Source organism: Hirundo rustica, chromosome 23 (genome assembly GCF_015227805.2).
Source record: "Hirundo rustica isolate bHirRus1 chromosome 23, bHirRus1.pri.v3, whole genome shotgun sequence".
Taxonomy (NCBI): Eukaryota; Metazoa; Chordata; class Aves; order Passeriformes; family Hirundinidae; genus Hirundo; species Hirundo rustica.
In genome coordinates, this window is record NC_053472.1 from 5992726 (window position 1) to 6009646 (window position 16921).

Consider the following 16921-nt stretch of genomic DNA (forward strand, 5'->3'; position numbering starts at 1 on the left):
AGGTTCTGGGCAGCTGTGGTTTGTGTCGGGATTTTGGGACAGCAGGTCCGGGGGGTTCTGGGTGTGCAGCAAGCACCTTCTCTCCCCGGGGCTGGGGCTGCCCCCTGCCCGCTGACGGGAAGGGGTGCGTGAATGCCGGGCTTTGCTTCGCTTCTCCTGGATTTGGAGCAGTGCTGGGTGCCTGCCCCGGAGCTGAACTGAAACAAAGGGAGCGAGTCGGTGCCTTTGGGGAGGCTCCAAGTCAGCCTGACCTCAAATCCCTTTTCAGAGCAGCAGCCCAGAAAGCTCCCACGGACTCAGGAGCTGCCTGTGAAGAACGGAGTGTGCAGGGCCCAGGGACTGCCCGCACTCCACGGCCTGTGACAAGGGCCTTGGGCAGCCCTGCTGAATTCCAGGGAGGAGAGGGGGGCTCTGCTCCACTCAGCGCACCGAGGCTGGACGTGCTGCAGCGACTGAGTGTGCAAGGCGGCACAATTTTCCACAAACAGAAGCAGCTGATCTTGAGTTAGAGATGAGGCCCTGACTTCCCTGTTTTGTTCTGCTCTGGTTGAAGTGGGAATTCAGTGAGCCTCAAATCACAGACCCAGCTCAGGTTTGTCCAGAGGCGATCTGGGAGTTTCTGTGGATAGGTCAGAGCAGAACAGCAGCTCAGAGTGGTTTATTACTGGAGGAATTGATCTTTTGAGAAGGAATAACCCAAAAACCGGAACCCTACAAGAGCTGATCTTGCTGGTGCTGTGTTCCTGGTAACATTTCAGCACGTGTGGGTCCTGTTCCTCTGCTGTGGATTTCTCCTCCTCAGGGGCTACTGCTCTTCCTAAAGTCTGTCACAGCAGAGAAATGCTTTCAGCCCCTAATACAAATTTAACCTATTTCTTCTAAACCTGCCATGCAGCAGTGTCTCCCCCCAGGCCCACAGGCAGGTACGCTGTGTTTTCCCACGGGATGAAGTTTTCTAAGCAGATTAGGAGTGATTATTTTCCCGTGAAGGCTGGCCACGGCTGCCGTGCTGTCCCCAAACGCTGTGCAGATGAAGCAGACCCCTTGGACACCGCTTTGCCTCCACTCCTGGGGGAGCAGAGCTGTGGTGGGCACCGGCCCAGCCCCGAGGAGCTCCCGGGACAGCCCAGGCCATCACCTGTGGCTCTTGTAAAGCCCTTTGCTTGCTCAGCGTCCTGCTCCAGAGCATCTTCTGAGACCAGGGGTGCGGAGCATGGCCCCACATCTGGCTGGGCTGTTCCCAAAGCGCACTGGAAATCGTAGGCCAGCATCCCAAAGGGATGCAAATTACCAAAATACAGCCTGGCGGGCACCACGTGAATTACCGCCCATTAGCAGCGGCTTTCCCGATCTCTCCTTTTATAGCTCTTTGTTCTGCCGGGTCAAAACAGATTTGTTTATAGGGTTTCAGCGATGATGTTTCTCTGCAAAAATGCTTTTCCTCTAGCTGGGGATTGGTTCCCTTCCACGGTCAGTAACATCGGCACTTGGCACGGGGCTGCTGGATTTCAGCTGGAGCTGTGCTCGACCGGGCAGCGCAGGAGCCTCGGCGCAGCCACTGCTCCATCCCCGCTCCTGCAGGGATTCGGGGCACAAGGAACGGCCTGGACCTGATGGGAAATGACGCTCTTGGGGTAAACACACAGCTTTTGTCACTGCTCCGCTCCCCTGTGTCCCTGCTGGGGCCGAGGGCTGGGCTGCCTCTGAACAGGCAATTCCCAAGCTTGGCATTACAGGGAGAGACCTTAAAATTGGAAGGGAAAGCTCTGGAGAGAAAGTGGCTCTGTCCCTGCCACAAGCCCACGGGGAGGAGACGCCTGCTCCAGGGGCAGAGGCTCAGATGAAACCATGCCCTGCTGGAGCGACTGGCAGTGCTCCTGTTCTCTCAGACAGCCGAGGAGAACAGCCCAGCCCCTCTGTTAGCATAAATCAGCGTCTCCTGCCTGGCCTCTGCGTTACTTTTGGCCCAGTTTCTCCAGAAGAAAAGCTGGAGCTCGGTCCAACCTCTCCAGCAGCACAGCTCTGGAGAGCAGATATTTACCACGAGCAGCTGCTGGAGCTGCTTTTCCTCTTCCCTTCCCGCACTTGGGGTCTCTATTTTACCTGAGTTTGTACAGGGGAAAAGAAAAAAAAGCTGTTGATTTTTGAGATTCTGCTCACTTTGGGCAGCTCCTTGGGAATTTGTAAGTACAGAACCAAGGGAAGGAGAGCACGGAGCACATCCAGACACATCCAGCTGTGTCCTGGCACTGCTGCATGGGGCATCTGTGCTCAGGGCTCTGCAGAGCCCCACCGTGCTCGCTGCAGCCCCCAGGGCATGGTCACACCTGAATGTTTTGCTGTTCGATGTGGATAATGGCAGCCCAGAAGCAGATAAGGTCAGAGGAGCCCCAAACTTGATTATAGTGCCTTGATCCCTGCCTCTCTTTCTGCGGGGTAACTGACAGCCTCATCCTGTTATCCCTCTGCATTAGAGGGATTTGATGTTTTCCAGCTCCTCAGTGTTGGTCTGTATCTCTTGACCCTTTGAATAATTGCCTTGAAATGCCACTGGTGGTTTATTTTCTCTTTATGTTTTACTGGAACCGGGGAGATGGCTGTGGAGCGGTGCCATCACCACCTGATTTCTATCTCTGATGCGTTGGAGTTAACTGGGGATGAGCCAGCTCGGCGATGACAGCATTGCTGAGGTGTTTTTCCAAGAAGGAACGGCTGTCCAGGGCAGCAGCAGGAGCCAGGCAGAGGTTTGCCAGTCTGGCCTGGGACAGAGCGGTGCCCACGGCTCTCAGCTACTGCCTGGCAGTGCCCCCAGCACCCTGTTCCCATCTGACACCCTGTCCTGGCAGCCTGGCAGCCCTTTCCCAGCTCTCAGGAGGCAGCAGGTCAGCAGGGATTCTGTGCCGTGTTTGCCACTTCATCTGTGTGTGTTTTCTGCTGGCCCCAGAGGAGCTCCCGCTCTGTTCCTGGCTCCCCCCACGCCCGGAGCACAGCTCAGGGCAGAGTCCAGGCCTGCTCTGCTGTGGGAGGGAAGGGATGTTCCACAGCCAGGTCAGCGTTTGCCCTCCACACCTGCACCCTGCAGGCACCCTGGCTTTGGCAGAGCCACAGAGTCACTGAATGGTTTGGGTTGGAAGGGATCTTCAAGGCCATCAAGTTCCAAATCCCTGAAATGCCTTCGACTATTCCAGGGTTCTCCAAGCCCCGTCCAGTCTTGGACACTTTCAGGGATCCAGGGACAGCCAGAGCTTCTCTGGGCACCCTGTGCCAGAGCCTCACCGCCCACATAGGGAAGAATTTCTTCCCCCTATCCCATCTAACCCTGCCCTCTGGCAGTGGAAGCCATTCCCTCTTGTCTCTCCACTCCACCCCTTGTCCCCAATCCCTCTCCAGCTCTCCTGGAGCTCCTTTAGGCGCTGCGAGGGGCTCTGCGTCCCCCCTGGAGCTTCTCTTCTCCAGGCCGGACAGCCCCAGCGGTGTCCGGAGCAGAAGGGCTCCATCCCCCTGAGCATCCCCGCGCCTTCCTCTGGGGGGATCTGGGAGCCGCCGGGGGCCGGGCCGTGCTGGCCGCGCCCCCGCCGCTGCCCGCGCCCCCCGCCCGGCAGGCGCCGCCCCCGCCCCGCCCGCCCGCTCCCCTTTGTGCAGCAGCCCCGCTCCGCGCTCCGCTCCGCTCCCCCGGCACCGCCCGGAGCCGCGGGGCCAGCCCGGCTCTGCCCGGCTCCGCCCGGCCAGCTCAGGTGGGTCCGGCCGGCGAGGGGTCTCGGGGGGGGCGGCGAGGAGGGAACGAGGGGGGGATCGGGGTCCCCCCGCCAGCTCGGGGTGCCCGCTCGGGGGTCCGTGCGCCGGTACCGGGGTGCGGTACCGAACCCGGTCCGCTCTTCCGGGAAGGCGGCCGGGACCCCGCCCCGCTGCCCCGGGGCATCGCCCCTCGCCCCGACCCGCCCGCATCCCGGCCCCGGCGGTTGCCGTGGCAACGCCGGGTACCGCGCTTTCCCTGATCCCACCGTTGCCTGGTTACCCGCCCCCCGTGCTGGGGAGAGGATGCGCCGGCGGACCCCACCCGAGACCACCGGGGACACCCGGAGCACGGCCCACGGTGCTCCGCAGGCTGGGCGGGCTGTGCCGGGCGGGGGGATCCCGGGGAGCCGGGGGGATCCCGGGGAGCGGGGGGATCCCTCTCTCGCAGCCCTTGGCAGCGCTCTGGCTCCTGCTGCTCAATATTGTAGTAACACCGTGCGTAAACAGCCGAGCGCCTCATCCCGGGAAGGCGTACGGAGGAAGGGAAGAGTGTGTCTCTCGGGGTGTGTAATTAATGCCTCCAAAGAAGCGGATTTTGGAGTCCATGTGGTGGAACTTGGATCTTGCAGGGATCTTTCTGTGGGAGGGAAAGTGACAGGTGGTTTGTGTGGATGTGAATAAGCAGCGTGAAGGAGCAGCCTCTCGGGGGAAGCCATGTGTGGATTAGAACGGAGCACCCATTTTGGCAAGCCCACAGCACTCCGAGATGCTGCTGGGTCCCGTTGGGATTTCCAGTCCCGCTGGGGGGGTTTTGCTCCCAGTTTGAAACAAAGACGAACCCGGAGAATCCCTGCACAACTGGATCGTGGTTCCAAGGCGGAGCAAAGTGGAGAGCTGCCAGCACGAAGTGCCATGGCTGCCAAGCCAGGCCACCTGTTAGAGCGTGTTTGGACCTGCTGGAGGATATCTTGTGCCTGCAAGGTGTGAGTCTGCCTGCACCTTCCTCCCACCAGCCTCACGGCTCACGCTCACCTGGAAATTTTATCTGCTTTGTCTCAACGTACCCATTCAGGTAAAACACGGTGGGGAGCCACGGCTTTGCCCGGTGTGGAGGACAATCCCTGGCCCAGCAAACCAGCAGCTCTGTGCGCAGCTGCTCCCCCGTGTTTGCCTTTCAGGCTGTTTGTGTGTTTGCAAGGTGTAAAGAGGCCGCTGAGCTCTGCAGCTGCTGTGTCCCCGAGCATGGAGGAGGCACCTTTGGCACTGGCACACGGGAGGTGTCCTGTCCCGTCCCGTCCCACCCAGGGGCCGTGCCACCTGCCCATCACTCTGTGCCTGGGGCAGTGTTGGTGGGCACAACAGCCAGTGCTTCTGGGGCCTGCTGTCTGCCTCGTGCTCTCAGTGGTCGCCGCTGATGGTGACAGCAGAGGAGAGAAGGGAGAAAATGTCTGCCCTGACGTGCTGCAGAGAGTGGCAGTGCCATGGTGCCCAGCACGCTCAGGAGCCTCCAACAGCTTCTTGCACACTGCCCTCAGGGTGTTTTAATGATCTGGGGTACTGTCACCACCGGCATCCTCCAGGAAGCCTCTCCTTTGTCTCACCCATGGGATTCTCGTGGCTAATGCCCCTGCAGAGCCCGGCCTCATTCAGCCGGTGCGTGGCCAAAGGAGGGGGTGGTGGGAGGATGGAATGGTCCAGGCAGGCACACAGTCAGGTTTACAGCCCCTGGTTATCTGTTAATCAAATAAGGAGGGATCAGGCGCAGCAGACTGCTGTGGGAGGTGGTGGTGATGTTTACTGGCTGCTGGAGCCCAGGCTGGGCTCCCTGGCCAGGCAGCCTGGAGCTCAGCAGTGTTTTCACTGGAAGGATTGGCCTCGCTGCCTCATTGGGGTGTCCTCGGGGGGCTGGGGACTGTGCTGAGCCTCACATGGCCAGGCGGTCTTGGCTGAGGCTCCTCCACGGTTTAGGGTCAGTTCCATGAGGCTGGAAGAAGCCCTGCAGGAGGCGAGTGGGATTCTGGGGTACAGGTGAGGGATGGAGCGCTCAGAGAAGCCCCAAACCAGCAAAAGAGACAATGAGACTGTAGTAAAGCCGGGTTTGTGCCTCCCATCCAGTCAGCCTCTGAATCAGCACCAGGTTTGGGAAGGGCCGTCCATGCCAGGATGGCGAGGGCTGGAAATCTCCTCTCTCATTTTGGAGCACGAGGCACAACAACAGGCACATTAATAGCCAGATTGATGCTGACGTGAAATGGCAGAAGAGCACATCTATGCGGAGCTGGAAATGTCCATTCACACATGCACGCTCTTAAACGCCCCGGGCAACGGAGCACTGCTGTCACGGTCTGGGGGGCTTTGCACAGAAACCAGAGATTTTAACTAGGTCTGATCTTCAGGAGATGCCCTGAGGACTCCTGACGGAAGGCGGAGGCTGCCTGGAATTGCACCGTGATGGCTGAGACATGACAGGGCAAGATCTATGCAAAACAATGGAAAGGAAAAGGGGACTTGGAGATCCAACAGCATTACAAATTCACCTGCCTTGCTCTGGCAGGATCTGCTGTGCTGCAGGGAGCTGAGCCGGGCAGGAGAGACTGGGTCTGTCTGCCCGGATTTGCCCGCTCCTCTTCCTCGCCCGGGCTCCATGCACGCACACACACCAAGCCAGTGGTGTGGAAACGGGCAAGGAGGGATTATCCAGGAGGAAGAGGCTGAGGAGGAGCTGCGGCTGTGCTCTGCATGGAGGGAGCGTTGGCTGTGTGCGTGGCAGGGCGGCGGCAGGGCTGTGAATCATCCGGCATGGGTGCGGGTGGCTCCCAGCTCCTGGTGCCAGGGTGGCCCTGCCACTGTCACCCTGCCTTGGTTTCACCCCTGGCTGTGCTGGGCAGGGAGAACTGACCCTCACCATGGGCAGGTCCAGCCCTGGCTGCCTCTGGCAGCCCTGGGTTAATCCCCCAACCCACTCTCATCCACATCCTCCCAGAAAACAGCAAACTCCGTGTACTTCCTCACTCTGTCGCTACTTCCTCCCTCCCCGAGCCTCTCACAAATTCCTGCTGCCTCCTCCTACCGCTGGCTCTTCCATGGGGATAGGGATGGTGGGGAATATCTGGTTTGTCTCATAAAGCAGCAGGTTGAGCTGGGATGAGAGGGAAGGGGAGTTCTGGACGCTGCTGCTCGGCTCCTGCGCCGCTCCGCCTCTCTGCGTTTTGCCAGACCTCGCAGTTTTGACAGGAAACCCTCGTGTTTTGGTTCAAGTCACAGGCATTTGTGGTGTCCAGGGTGGTGACTCCAAACTTACTGTCACCAATGGGGAGAAAACAGGAAGAGATTTGGGCTGCGGGACGTGGCAGCTGCTGGATTTCCTCTCCTTTCCTGTGCCAAGGCACAGCTGGATTCGGCGTGGGGGAAGCCAGGAGCGGGGAGAACGGCAAACCCTCGGCAGCGCTCGCTCTTCTCACTTTATTTCAGCTTCAGGAAGGAGTGGGTGGGCCAGCTTGGAGCAACCAAAAAAAAAAAAACCTGTGGCTCTTTGCAAGGCATATGCTTCCTTGGAGGAGAGCGGGGCTCGTTTGCACTGCAGAGCGCCGTGTTTGCCTTTGGAGCAGGGACACTGCCAATCCCGGCGGTTCACTCCTGCGCAGATAAGTTCGAGCGCACGGAAGTGTGTGAATTCTAGGAATTGAGATAGAAAAACAAAGAACATATGTGTGCTGCGTGCTTGGCTCGGCCCAGCAGTGAACTCTGCCGTGCTACGTGCGAGAAGCCAAACGCTGAGGAAAGGGTTGGAGGGGGTGTGTGTGTGTGTGTGTGCGCCTGGGCAGGGCCCAGTGCCACGTGGAGGGGCTCAGGGCAGGGAATAACGCGAAATTCCCTGAGAAGGAATGATCCAGCAGCGGGCAAATAGCAGCGAAGCAGTGAAAATCTGATGGATGATTTGTTTGAGAGATACGGGAGCCAATTAATATTGATCACAGCCCTTGTGCACGCACAGAGCCCTTGTTGGGGGTGAAATGACTGATTCTGCAGCCTCGTGGTGAAGAGATAAAGAACGTGAGGGAAAGGACGTGCAGCTCGAAGTGACTGTGTCACCAGCTGTGGGTTCTTTGTGTGTGCTTCTAAAACCTGCTAATTACCCAAAAATCTGCATCTCAGCAAATGAGGGGGTTTGTCTGAGCCCACTCCGGAGCAGCCCCGCGCTGCACAATGGCCCAGCAGCTGCGGCAGAGGGGGATGAAACCCTCCAGTGTTCGGGTAAACACATCGCCTTCGGAATGGCAAATCGTGGAAGGGGAGGGAGGCAGGGACGGGAGTTTTCTGGGATGCCGCTGGTTGTGATGAATGAGGCGGGGTCTGGGAATGTCGGTGGGGCCGGGGCTCTCTCCTCTGTGGGTGCGACGGGGACTGGCTCCCAAGGGCACCGCTGAGCCCGCTCCAGGCGTGCCCGTCCTGGGAGCGTGGAGCACAGCCTGGGAGAAGGGGCCGTGGCGGGGGCTGGGGCACCTCGGTGTCCCGGGGAGCCGGGCTGGAGCGGCTGAGCTGCGTCCCCCGCGGCTGCCAGCGGGGCTGGGCTGCGATGGAGGTTGCATCGGAATCAGGTCAGGCTCTGGAGGGGCTGAATGGCGGCACGCCGGGCTCCGCATCCGTCAGCGAGCTGAATTCCTGCCGTGTCCAGGGCCCCTTCCTTATCGGCACTAATCCAGCGCGGCAGCTGCAGCAGCTCCGTAGCACTCGGCGCTCTCGGGGCCGCGCAGGGCTCCCGATAACCCCGCCTTGCACCGGGCTCCCGATAGCCTCCCTTGCGCTGCCGAGCCAGCAGCGAGCCCTCTCCGTGCTCCCGACCATGTATGGCCACCCAGCCCGGCGCCGGGGCGCGGGGTGAGCGCCTGGCGCCGCTGACAGCGACAGGCAGAGCCCCGGGGCAGCGCGGGGAGCTGCGGGGACGGGGAGGCAGCGGCCAGCCCTCGGGGGAGCTGCATCTGCCGAGCCCTCTCCTCCTGGCACGAGGTGTCCCCAGCACGGGTCCGCAGCGCCCGGTGCCAGCTGGCAGGACCGGGAGCAGCTCCCCGCTGTGCCCCGGCAGCCGGAGGAGGGATGCCGGCAGCAGAGCAGCGCTGCCGGGTCCGTCCCAGCAGCGGAGGTGACCATCCCCAACGCAGCTGGGGGACGTGTCCCCTGTCACAGCCCGGCCACAGCATCCTTAACAGCCGGGGAGAAGGGTCCGTGCTCCGGCCGGGTGTTCCCAGAGAAGGGACAGGGCCAGGCTCCGCTGGGAGCGGACACCAAGATTATTTCTGGCCTCTCCGTGCTGCTGCAGGGAGCCCGGAGGGCGAGCGTGTCTTTGAGCTCACGTCCCACCAGGGCCACTGGCCTGGTTGCGGGAGTGTAATTGCTATGTTAATTGGGACAGATCATCATCAGGGGCCGGGCCGGGGGCTGACGGTCAGACCCGTGCCGTGCTGTGCTGAGAGGAGCCCTGGGATGCTCAAAACCGGTGAAGAGCAAAGGTAGAAAGAGTGAACTGAAATTGTTCTTCTCGCCTCTTCTTCAGTGGCGTCTCTCAAATCTTCTTGAGAAAGTTTTTAATTGAAACGCACCACATTAAAAAATAATCCCAAGTGCGAATGGAGTCTGTCCCAGTTTAGGAGGCTGGAAATGTTCAGCAAACTGGTTAAGTTATGCCAACTTCTCCCAAAGACACGGGGATTTAGGCTTGAGTGTTTTAGCAAACTAGGGTAACTGTAAATCCAGCCTCTTTTTTTTATTATTTTTTTGTCTCTGTGGAGGTTTAGGTTGAATATTATGAAAAGGTTCATCCCCCGGAGGGTGCTGGCACTGCCCAGGCTCCCCAGGGAATGGGCACAGCTCCCAGGCTGCCAGAGCTCCAGGAGCCTTTGGACAGCGCTGCCAGGGATGCACAGGGTGGGGTTGTTGGGGTGTTGGCCCCACTGCCTGCAGAGCAAACTTGAGACTGTGCTGAGATTTATGCCAAGTGGAGATGGTCGAAAATACATCCCAGACCCCCAAAAAAAAAAAAAAAAAAAAAAAAAAAAAAGCCTGTCTGGCTGCTCAAACCCCTCCCTTCCTGCCTTTGAACTGCTGGGCTGGGTTCAGCGATGGCACCAGGTACCCTGGGTGTTTCCTAGGACCAGCCTGGCTCCTTCTCCCGTGGCATGGGCTGGCCCTGCCTGCCCACACTGCCAGCCTTGGGTTCTCTGCAGCTCCCCCGTGCTCCCTGGCTTTGTCCCAGTGCCCTCCCTGAGGCACCTGGGTGCTGACAGCCTCCTCTCCCCTCTCTCACAGCGGCCATGGAGGCAGCGCTCATCTTCCTGTGCTCCCTGCTGGTACCAGCGGCCGTGGCAGACGGTAGGTGCCCGGTGCTTCCCACACACACCCCAGAAACAGGCTGGGGAACCCCGGGAACAGCCTCCACATGGATCCACGGGGGCTGCAGTGGGGCCTGGGGCAGCAGCCATGAGAACCCAGAGCCCCAGAGATTGTGGGGAGCTGCCAGGGCTCAGCTCACCCACCTCACACCCCTCTGTCTGCTCATTTCCAGTGGCCACCCAGGAGAAGGAGGAGGATCCCTTTAACTATGGTGAGTGAGTGTGGCTGAGGAGGGGGTGGGTGTGCCACGGCCCTCCCCTGAACCCAGCAGGAGTGAGCCCTGCCTCTCCCCCTCCCAGATTACCAGAGCCTGAGGATCGGGGGGCTGGTGTTCGCCGTGGTCCTGTTCACCGTGGGCATTCTCCTCATCCTCAGTAAGTTGGGGGTGTGGCAGGCTGGGGCAGCAGGGGCTGTTCCCGTGCTGGGGGGCACTGGGAAAGGCCTCACCCCACTCCCCCTTTGGCCACGCTCACCGAGTTTCTCTCCCCTCGCAGGCAGGAGGTGCAGGTGCAGTTTCAAGCAGAAGCCCAGGTGAGTGAGGGCAGCCTGGCGAGGAACATCTCCCTTGGAAAACCCCTCTGCTCTGATCCTCCCGCAGCTGGCAGAGGGGCTGCGCTCTCTGGGCGTCCCTTTGGGGTGCCCAAAGCTGGGGGAGCAGCTGTGCCTGATCCCTGTGCACCTTCCTGGCCATCCCACCACGCTGTTGGGGATCCCACTGCCGGGATGGGGCGCAGATCCCAGCTGCCCTCACCGTGCCCCTCTCCTTGCAGGGCTCCAGGGGACGAGGAGGCTCAGGCGGAGAACCTGATCACCTCGAATGGTAAGGACAGGGTGCCGTGGTCACTGTGCCCCTGCCCCTGTCACACGGATTCAAACCCCTCTGCTCTTCCCTTTGCAGCAACGGCGGCACCGAAAGCAGAGAACTGAGCAGGAGCCGATGCTGTGAGTCCCGGGCCGGGCTGGGTGGGGGCGTCGGGATGGGAGGGACAGCTGGGGCTGTGTCTGGGGGTGACTGCGGGGCTCTGAGCTGACCAGAGGGACTGGGCAGCTCTGCATCCCTGGGATGGGGTGGGAGCGAGCACAGGTGGGGTCCACAGCAAGGAAACGCAGCGGTGGTGAGGTCCTGAGTGTCCACAGGCAGCCCAGCAGGAAGAGGAAGCATCTGTCCGGATTTTCCCTTGTGTTACACTTCCTTTTCTCGTGCTCCTCCACCCCCGAGCGGTTTTGGTTTTAGGGCGTTCAGAAAGCTGGGTGTGGACCCCTCTGAGCTCTGGGCTGTGCCCTGGTTCGGAGAGGGGAGAGGCTGGAGCCCCTGCTGGCAGTTTGTGCTGCTGGGGTCCAGCCCCAGTGTGGGGAAAGCCTGATCCACTGCTCCGCTCCCCACGCAGAGCCAGAGACCCAAGGACAGACTCTCAGAGTGCAGATGCCCGCGGCCTGCGAGGAAACTGAAACCCCAGCAGCAGGTCCCTCTCAGGAGATGCGGAGCTGCCGTGTCCGTGTCCCCCTGTGTGCTCCAGCACCGGTTCTCTGTTTCCTAACCCGACTAAACTCCGCTCACCGTCCTCTCTGCCTCCCGTGGTGTGTAATGTTGCTGTGAGATGATCATTACCTCTAGGGCTAGTTGTTGCTGATGTTGTAATCGTGACTTTCTCTTCACCTTTCTCGTGCTGTGCGTGTGATTCGGGCTCTGTAGGACTGGCAGGCCGCTGCCCTTTGGGCTGCCCTCCAAGCCTGGGAACAGGGAGCGTGGGCTGTGGGGTGAGGACCCGCGTTCCCTGCCCAGTGCCAGCAGCACAGCCCCCCTGGCTTTGGGCAGGGCTTGGGGACCTGCCGCAGTGCCCTGGAGACATGCCCAGCCATTTCAGGGCCACCTGTCCCCATTTCAGCAATAACCCCCTGCGTGCTCCCGGCCTAAAAACAGCCATGGTGGGGGGTGAGCCAGGCAGGGACATCCCGTGGCCCAGCCCTCCTCGCTGGGGTCACCGGGGTGCTGGATTCAAGGCTGAAGGGAGCTCTCCCGCCTCTCCTGCTTGGCACTCCCCGTTTCTGTCCCTGCTTAAACCTCCGGGACGCTGCTTTAAGTGTGAGTCAAGGCCGTGGTGGCAGAGAAGCCCGTGAGGTCCCCAGCACGGTGACACCGTGGATGCGGGTGGCAGCACAGCGGTGACCCCACTAACCAGCACAAACCAGCTCCTGCCTGCGAGCCACAGCTGGGTGGGTGTCACAGGCAGAGGGCTAAAGAGAAACAGAGATCCTGGCTGCGCTTGTCTCTGGCAGGGAAGGGGCAGCAGCGTCTCCTCCTGGTGCTCCCTGCCCCTCCCGACGCCTTGTCGCTCCCTGTGCCACCCGTGTCAGTGCTGTGTGTTGTCCCGTGGTGGTTCTGTGTCACCCCCGGTGCCAGCTGTCCCCTCTCCCCGCGGAGCAGCAGCGAGTGGCACCGAGTGATTCTCGGGGCTTTTGCACACCTGAGCTTGCACTGTGACAACGTGCTGAGCCCAGAGGCCATCGTCACCCTGTGTCCTCTCACGGGTCAGAGGCAAACCTGTGATTTTTGGCTCTTCCCCAAGTCCATGGGCAGGCAAAACCTCGGCTGGGGCTAGGGACTGCCAGCTTGTGTGGGGTCTCCACCGAAACACCTCAAGGTGCCATCCCCACACCGAGAAGGGGTCTTGTCCTCCAGGATGGTTTTGAGGGGAGTCTCTGCTGCGTCCATCCCACTGTGGCAGCCCTGCCTCCAGCGTGGGCTGTGTCCCTGCATGCTTGGCATCACTGGGTGGCACCGGGGAGCTCTGTCCCGTCTGTGCCAGGCAGAGGGACCGTGTCTCTTGCTTTGTGTCCCCTCCCTCCGTCCTGGCCGTTGCAGAGAGCTCCCGGGCGGAGCAGACCCCCGGCCCGGCCCCTGAGTGTCACGGTGTGTGTCCCGTCGGAGTGCCCATGCTGTCCCTAGTGTGCCGTCGGTGTTACCACGAAACAAAGAGCTCCCTGTGGTGTGTAAAATGGCCAAACCCTGACTGTTGTAAAATAAACCGAGCTATTGTGTCTCCTTTTAAATAGGCGAGTGTGCTGCTGTGCTGGAGGGCTGGTGTGCTCTGTGCTGTGAGCTAAGGGGAGAGGAATAAAATATCGTTTCTATCGGTGCCTGTCTGCGTTGTCTCGAGGGCCGCGGCGTTCCCAGGGCAGCCTGGCAGCTTCCCACGCCGTCCCATTGTGGCCGGGCCGGGGCCAGGGGAGCAGGGGCAGCGCCCTGGGCAGCACAGCCGGGCTTTGTGCCGGCCGAGCCCCGTCCTGCTCCCTTCTGCAGCTCAGCAAGAGCCAGAGCCCGTGGGAAGGGAGCGCGGGGGCGCGGCCACGGCCGCTTTTGTCCCTCGGCTTTTTGGGAGCCGCTGTGTCGGGCTGCTGGCGCGCCGGTGCGGCGGGCGCTGAGCGCTGCCAGGGCACCGCCACAGCAGCGACAGCAGAGCCGCCGCGACAGCCCCACGCAGAGCACCCCCCTGGGGCTCGGCCGCACCCCGTGGCACCGGGGCCGGGCTGCCGCGGGCCCCGGGGGTCTGCGCTCCGCAGCCCTGCCAAGGGGAGCGTCCCTCGGGGCCGGCTCCCCCCCGCTCCCGGCCACCCCGGCGCTAATCGGCTCCTGCGCGTGACTCCCGCTCGCTGATGGCCAGATTAGAGCAAACTGGATTGCACAGCCCTCCTGGCAGCCGGCCCCGCCGGGCCCGCGGCTGGCACGGCCCGGGGAGGGGCGCGGCATCCCGGTGCCCACCGCCCGCAGGGATGCGCCGCGGACATCGCCGTGCCACGGCGCTGCTGCGGCCCGGGACGGCTGGGCACGGGGGCTGGCACGGAGGTGCCGGCCCGGCCGAGGGACACCCTCGGTGCCAGGCTGGCAGGACGGGGCGAGCCGCCTGTCTCCGGCTAAAGGCAGTCACAGCCTGTATTTGAGCCCATCCCTCGGCTCGTCACCGCCGCAGGAGGTGAAGCCCGGTAGGGCTGACAATGGAACGGGGCGGGAGGGCCGGGACAAGGACGCGCAGCTCGGGGTGCCCAGCCCTCCGCACCGGCTGGCACGGTGGGTGCTGCCCCTGCCCTTCCCTCTCCTCCCTCTTTCCCAAAGGCGGGCGGGAGCCCTGTGCCTCCCCTCGTGACTGCGATAAACATTACACCGAGGCCATTAATGTTTAATGAGGTTTGTCTCCCAATTAATGCGCTCTCCCCGTGGGCGCCCACTCGCAGAGCGAGGCGCCCGCCGGACGACACGCCGAGGCCATGGGTGACGGTAAGGACGGACACCTCCACCGGGACATCTCCGTGCGAGGGCAGCGCCGGTCCCTCCCACCGCGGGGGAAGTTCTCCATGAGGGTTTGGGGTGGGCAGACGTGGGGATGGATCCCCAGAGCTCCACGGCCCCGTGGCACATCGGTGCCAGCTGGCATTTGGCTTCCTGGGGTGATTTCTCCTTCCAAGCTGTTCCCGGCGGAGGGCTGTGCAGTCAGGTGAGGCGGCTGGAGCGGTGACGCTGGCATGGAGAGGGGTTGTTGGGGGGCATCTGGTGAGAGGTGTGAGCCTGAGGGGTTGTTCAGTCCTGTGCACGGAGGGGGCAGAGCCGTTGTTGGAGTCTGCAGGCAGCGGAACTTCCCGAGGGCAGTGGAGCTGGGTCCCTGGAGCTTCACCTGGAGCTCGAAGGCTCCCGAGCATCCGGCAAATGCAGCCTGCAAGCGCAATCCCGTGAATTTGCCACGGACGTTAAACCTCCCGCGGTGAGACCAGGAGTTCCCTGGCTCAGCTGCGTGCTGAGGAAGTCACAGCACTCTCACTTGCAGTCCTCCATCCTGGTCTCTCCCACCTTCACAGTGTGAGGATGTGGCTCTCACTGCAGTTTCTCCTCTTTTCAGAGCAAGTGCCCGAGCAGGGCCAGGACAGGTTCAGCTACGGTGAGTGTGTGCCCGGGCGGGCCGGGGGCTGCGGGCAGGGGCACGGGCAGCCCCCTGCCGCTCTGCCGTGGGCTCTGTGCTGCGGGCTCGGGCTGGGCTGACACCTCCTGGCCCTCCTCCTCCTCCCCAGACTATGACACCATCCGCAACGGGGGGTTGATCTTCGCCGTCGTGGCTTTTGTGATCGGGCTCCTCATCATCCTCAGTAAGTGCCTGGGTGGGCCGGATGCTCCTCGGCGCTGCTCCGTGCTCCGCTCAGCCCCCTCCTCCGGCCGGGAGGGGGCTGGGGGTCACCAACCCTGCCCCCACAGCACCAGGGGTGGGCACAGCCCGCCCCCGGGGCCGCCTGGGAACTTTCCATCCAGGCACGCTCCCAGCACGGGGCGAGTTGGGAGGGATACCACGTAAATATTTAGTGTTTCCCTGCCAGCGCCGGGGCTTTCAGAGGGAAGGTCACTCATTAAAAATAGCAGAGAAAACTCTGACATTTCCAGAGAGAGGAACCAGCAGTTCCAGAGCCCCCAAACCTCGGCAGCTCCCAGACTGACCCCGTGCTAAGTGTTCGGGGCACCCCAAGACCCCCGACTGGGTATTCTGGCACTGCTCTGTACCGCTCCATGCAGTGTGACTGCAGTCACAGCTGCTCCAAGGACGGTGCCCACTAATTTTAGGAAGAAAACCATGAAAACCAGCAGCATTTTCAGTCATGGGGCAGCTTGAGCAGGATCCCGTGGCTGGGCAGTGCCGGGGCTGCAGGGGTGGGCGTGATGGAGTGGGGGAGGCTCAGCCTCAGTCGCTCCTCTCGCCCCCAGGCCAGCGGTTCCACTGCGGAGGGAGGAAGAAGAGGAGGTGAGTATTGCACGGTGCCTGTTCCAGTCCTGCCAGCTGACAGGGCCGGGGTTCAGCCCACGTTCCCCCCTCCCTCAGCCACTTTGCCCAGCGTAACACCTCTCCCTTCGCTTTTTGCTCCACAGACAAGGGAACCAGGAAGAGCTGTAGGTGCAGGTAGGAGGCTGCAGCTCCTGCCAGGCTCCCTGTGCTGGGCAGCGATGCTTTGGGGTACTCGTGCTTCAGGGAAGAACTTCTGGGGGGTCTGTCCCGGGAGGAGAGGGGCTGGGACACGCTGGCAGCGTCATCCTCCCTCTCTCCGGTTCCAGAGCTGCGATGCCGCCGTGGAAGCAGAGCTCCAGCCGAAGCCCAGGAGTCCTGGCCGGTGGCCACCCCTCACCCCGCTCCAGTGGATCCATTCCCCCGCAAGGCCAGAACGCAAATTACCCTCGTGCTTCCCCCTCTCTTAGACCCAGCATCAGTTTCTTGGCTAATAAAGTTCAGGCTCCGCGAGGTTAAACTGTGTGCCCGAGGCGTTCGAATCGCCCACTCTCCTGGCCCGGCGCCAGTCACTTGTCTGCCCTGCAGGCGTCTTCAACCACAGACCCAGGAGAGGTTCCCGCAGGCTCCTCCGCAGCCCGAGGCACGGAGCAGGCAGCCGCCTTCACCCTGGGTTTGCTCCGGATGTTTCTTCTCCCGGCTGCAGGTCCTTGCGGCTTTTCCCTTGGGATGCCCGCGGAGGGGCTGGGGCTCTTTGTGCGCTCGTGTCTGGCTGGGATGGGGTTAATTCTCTCCCTCGCAGCCCTCGCGGCGCTGGGCTGTGTGTTGGGAGCTGGGAAGGTGTTGGGAACGCTCCAGTTCTGGCTCCTGCTGCTCCCACGGCAGCAGCGCTGTCCTTTCAACGCCCCCCTGAGCAGCACTCCGGGGTGGGCAGGATCCTGGCAGGGAACACCGCCAGGACAGCCCCAAACTGACCAAAAGGATATTCCAGACCAGGTGTAGCAGGAGAGGGAAAGGAGGAGAAAGGGAGGTGCTCCTGAGAT

The 16921-nt window shown here is 61.9% G+C and overlaps 2 protein-coding genes across 2 annotated transcripts; both read left to right on the forward strand.

Annotated features, from left to right (window-relative positions):
• Window positions 1–3635: 3635 nt before the first annotated feature.
• FXYD6 (FXYD domain containing ion transport regulator 6) lies at window positions 3636–13258 on the forward strand. The gene is made up of 8 exons (XM_040085119.2): window positions 3636–3734; window positions 10039–10101; window positions 10295–10333; window positions 10422–10496; window positions 10617–10653; window positions 10893–10942; window positions 11021–11064; window positions 11511–13258. Exons 2-7 carry the CDS (start codon window positions 10044–10046, stop codon window positions 11047–11049), a joined length of 288 nt encoding a protein of 95 aa, XP_039941053.1. The 5' UTR covers window positions 3636–3734; window positions 10039–10043; the 3' UTR covers window positions 11050–11064; window positions 11511–13258.
• Window positions 13259–14287: 1029 nt separating this feature from the next.
• On the forward strand, window positions 14288–16398 carry FXYD2 (FXYD domain containing ion transport regulator 2). The gene is made up of 6 exons (XM_040085122.2): window positions 14288–14395; window positions 15012–15050; window positions 15181–15255; window positions 15863–15899; window positions 16025–16055; window positions 16208–16398. Exons 1-5 carry the CDS (start codon window positions 14386–14388, stop codon window positions 16047–16049), a joined length of 186 nt encoding a protein of 61 aa, XP_039941056.1. The 5' UTR covers window positions 14288–14385; the 3' UTR covers window positions 16050–16055; window positions 16208–16398.
• The last annotated feature ends 523 nt before the right edge of the window (window positions 16399–16921 follow it).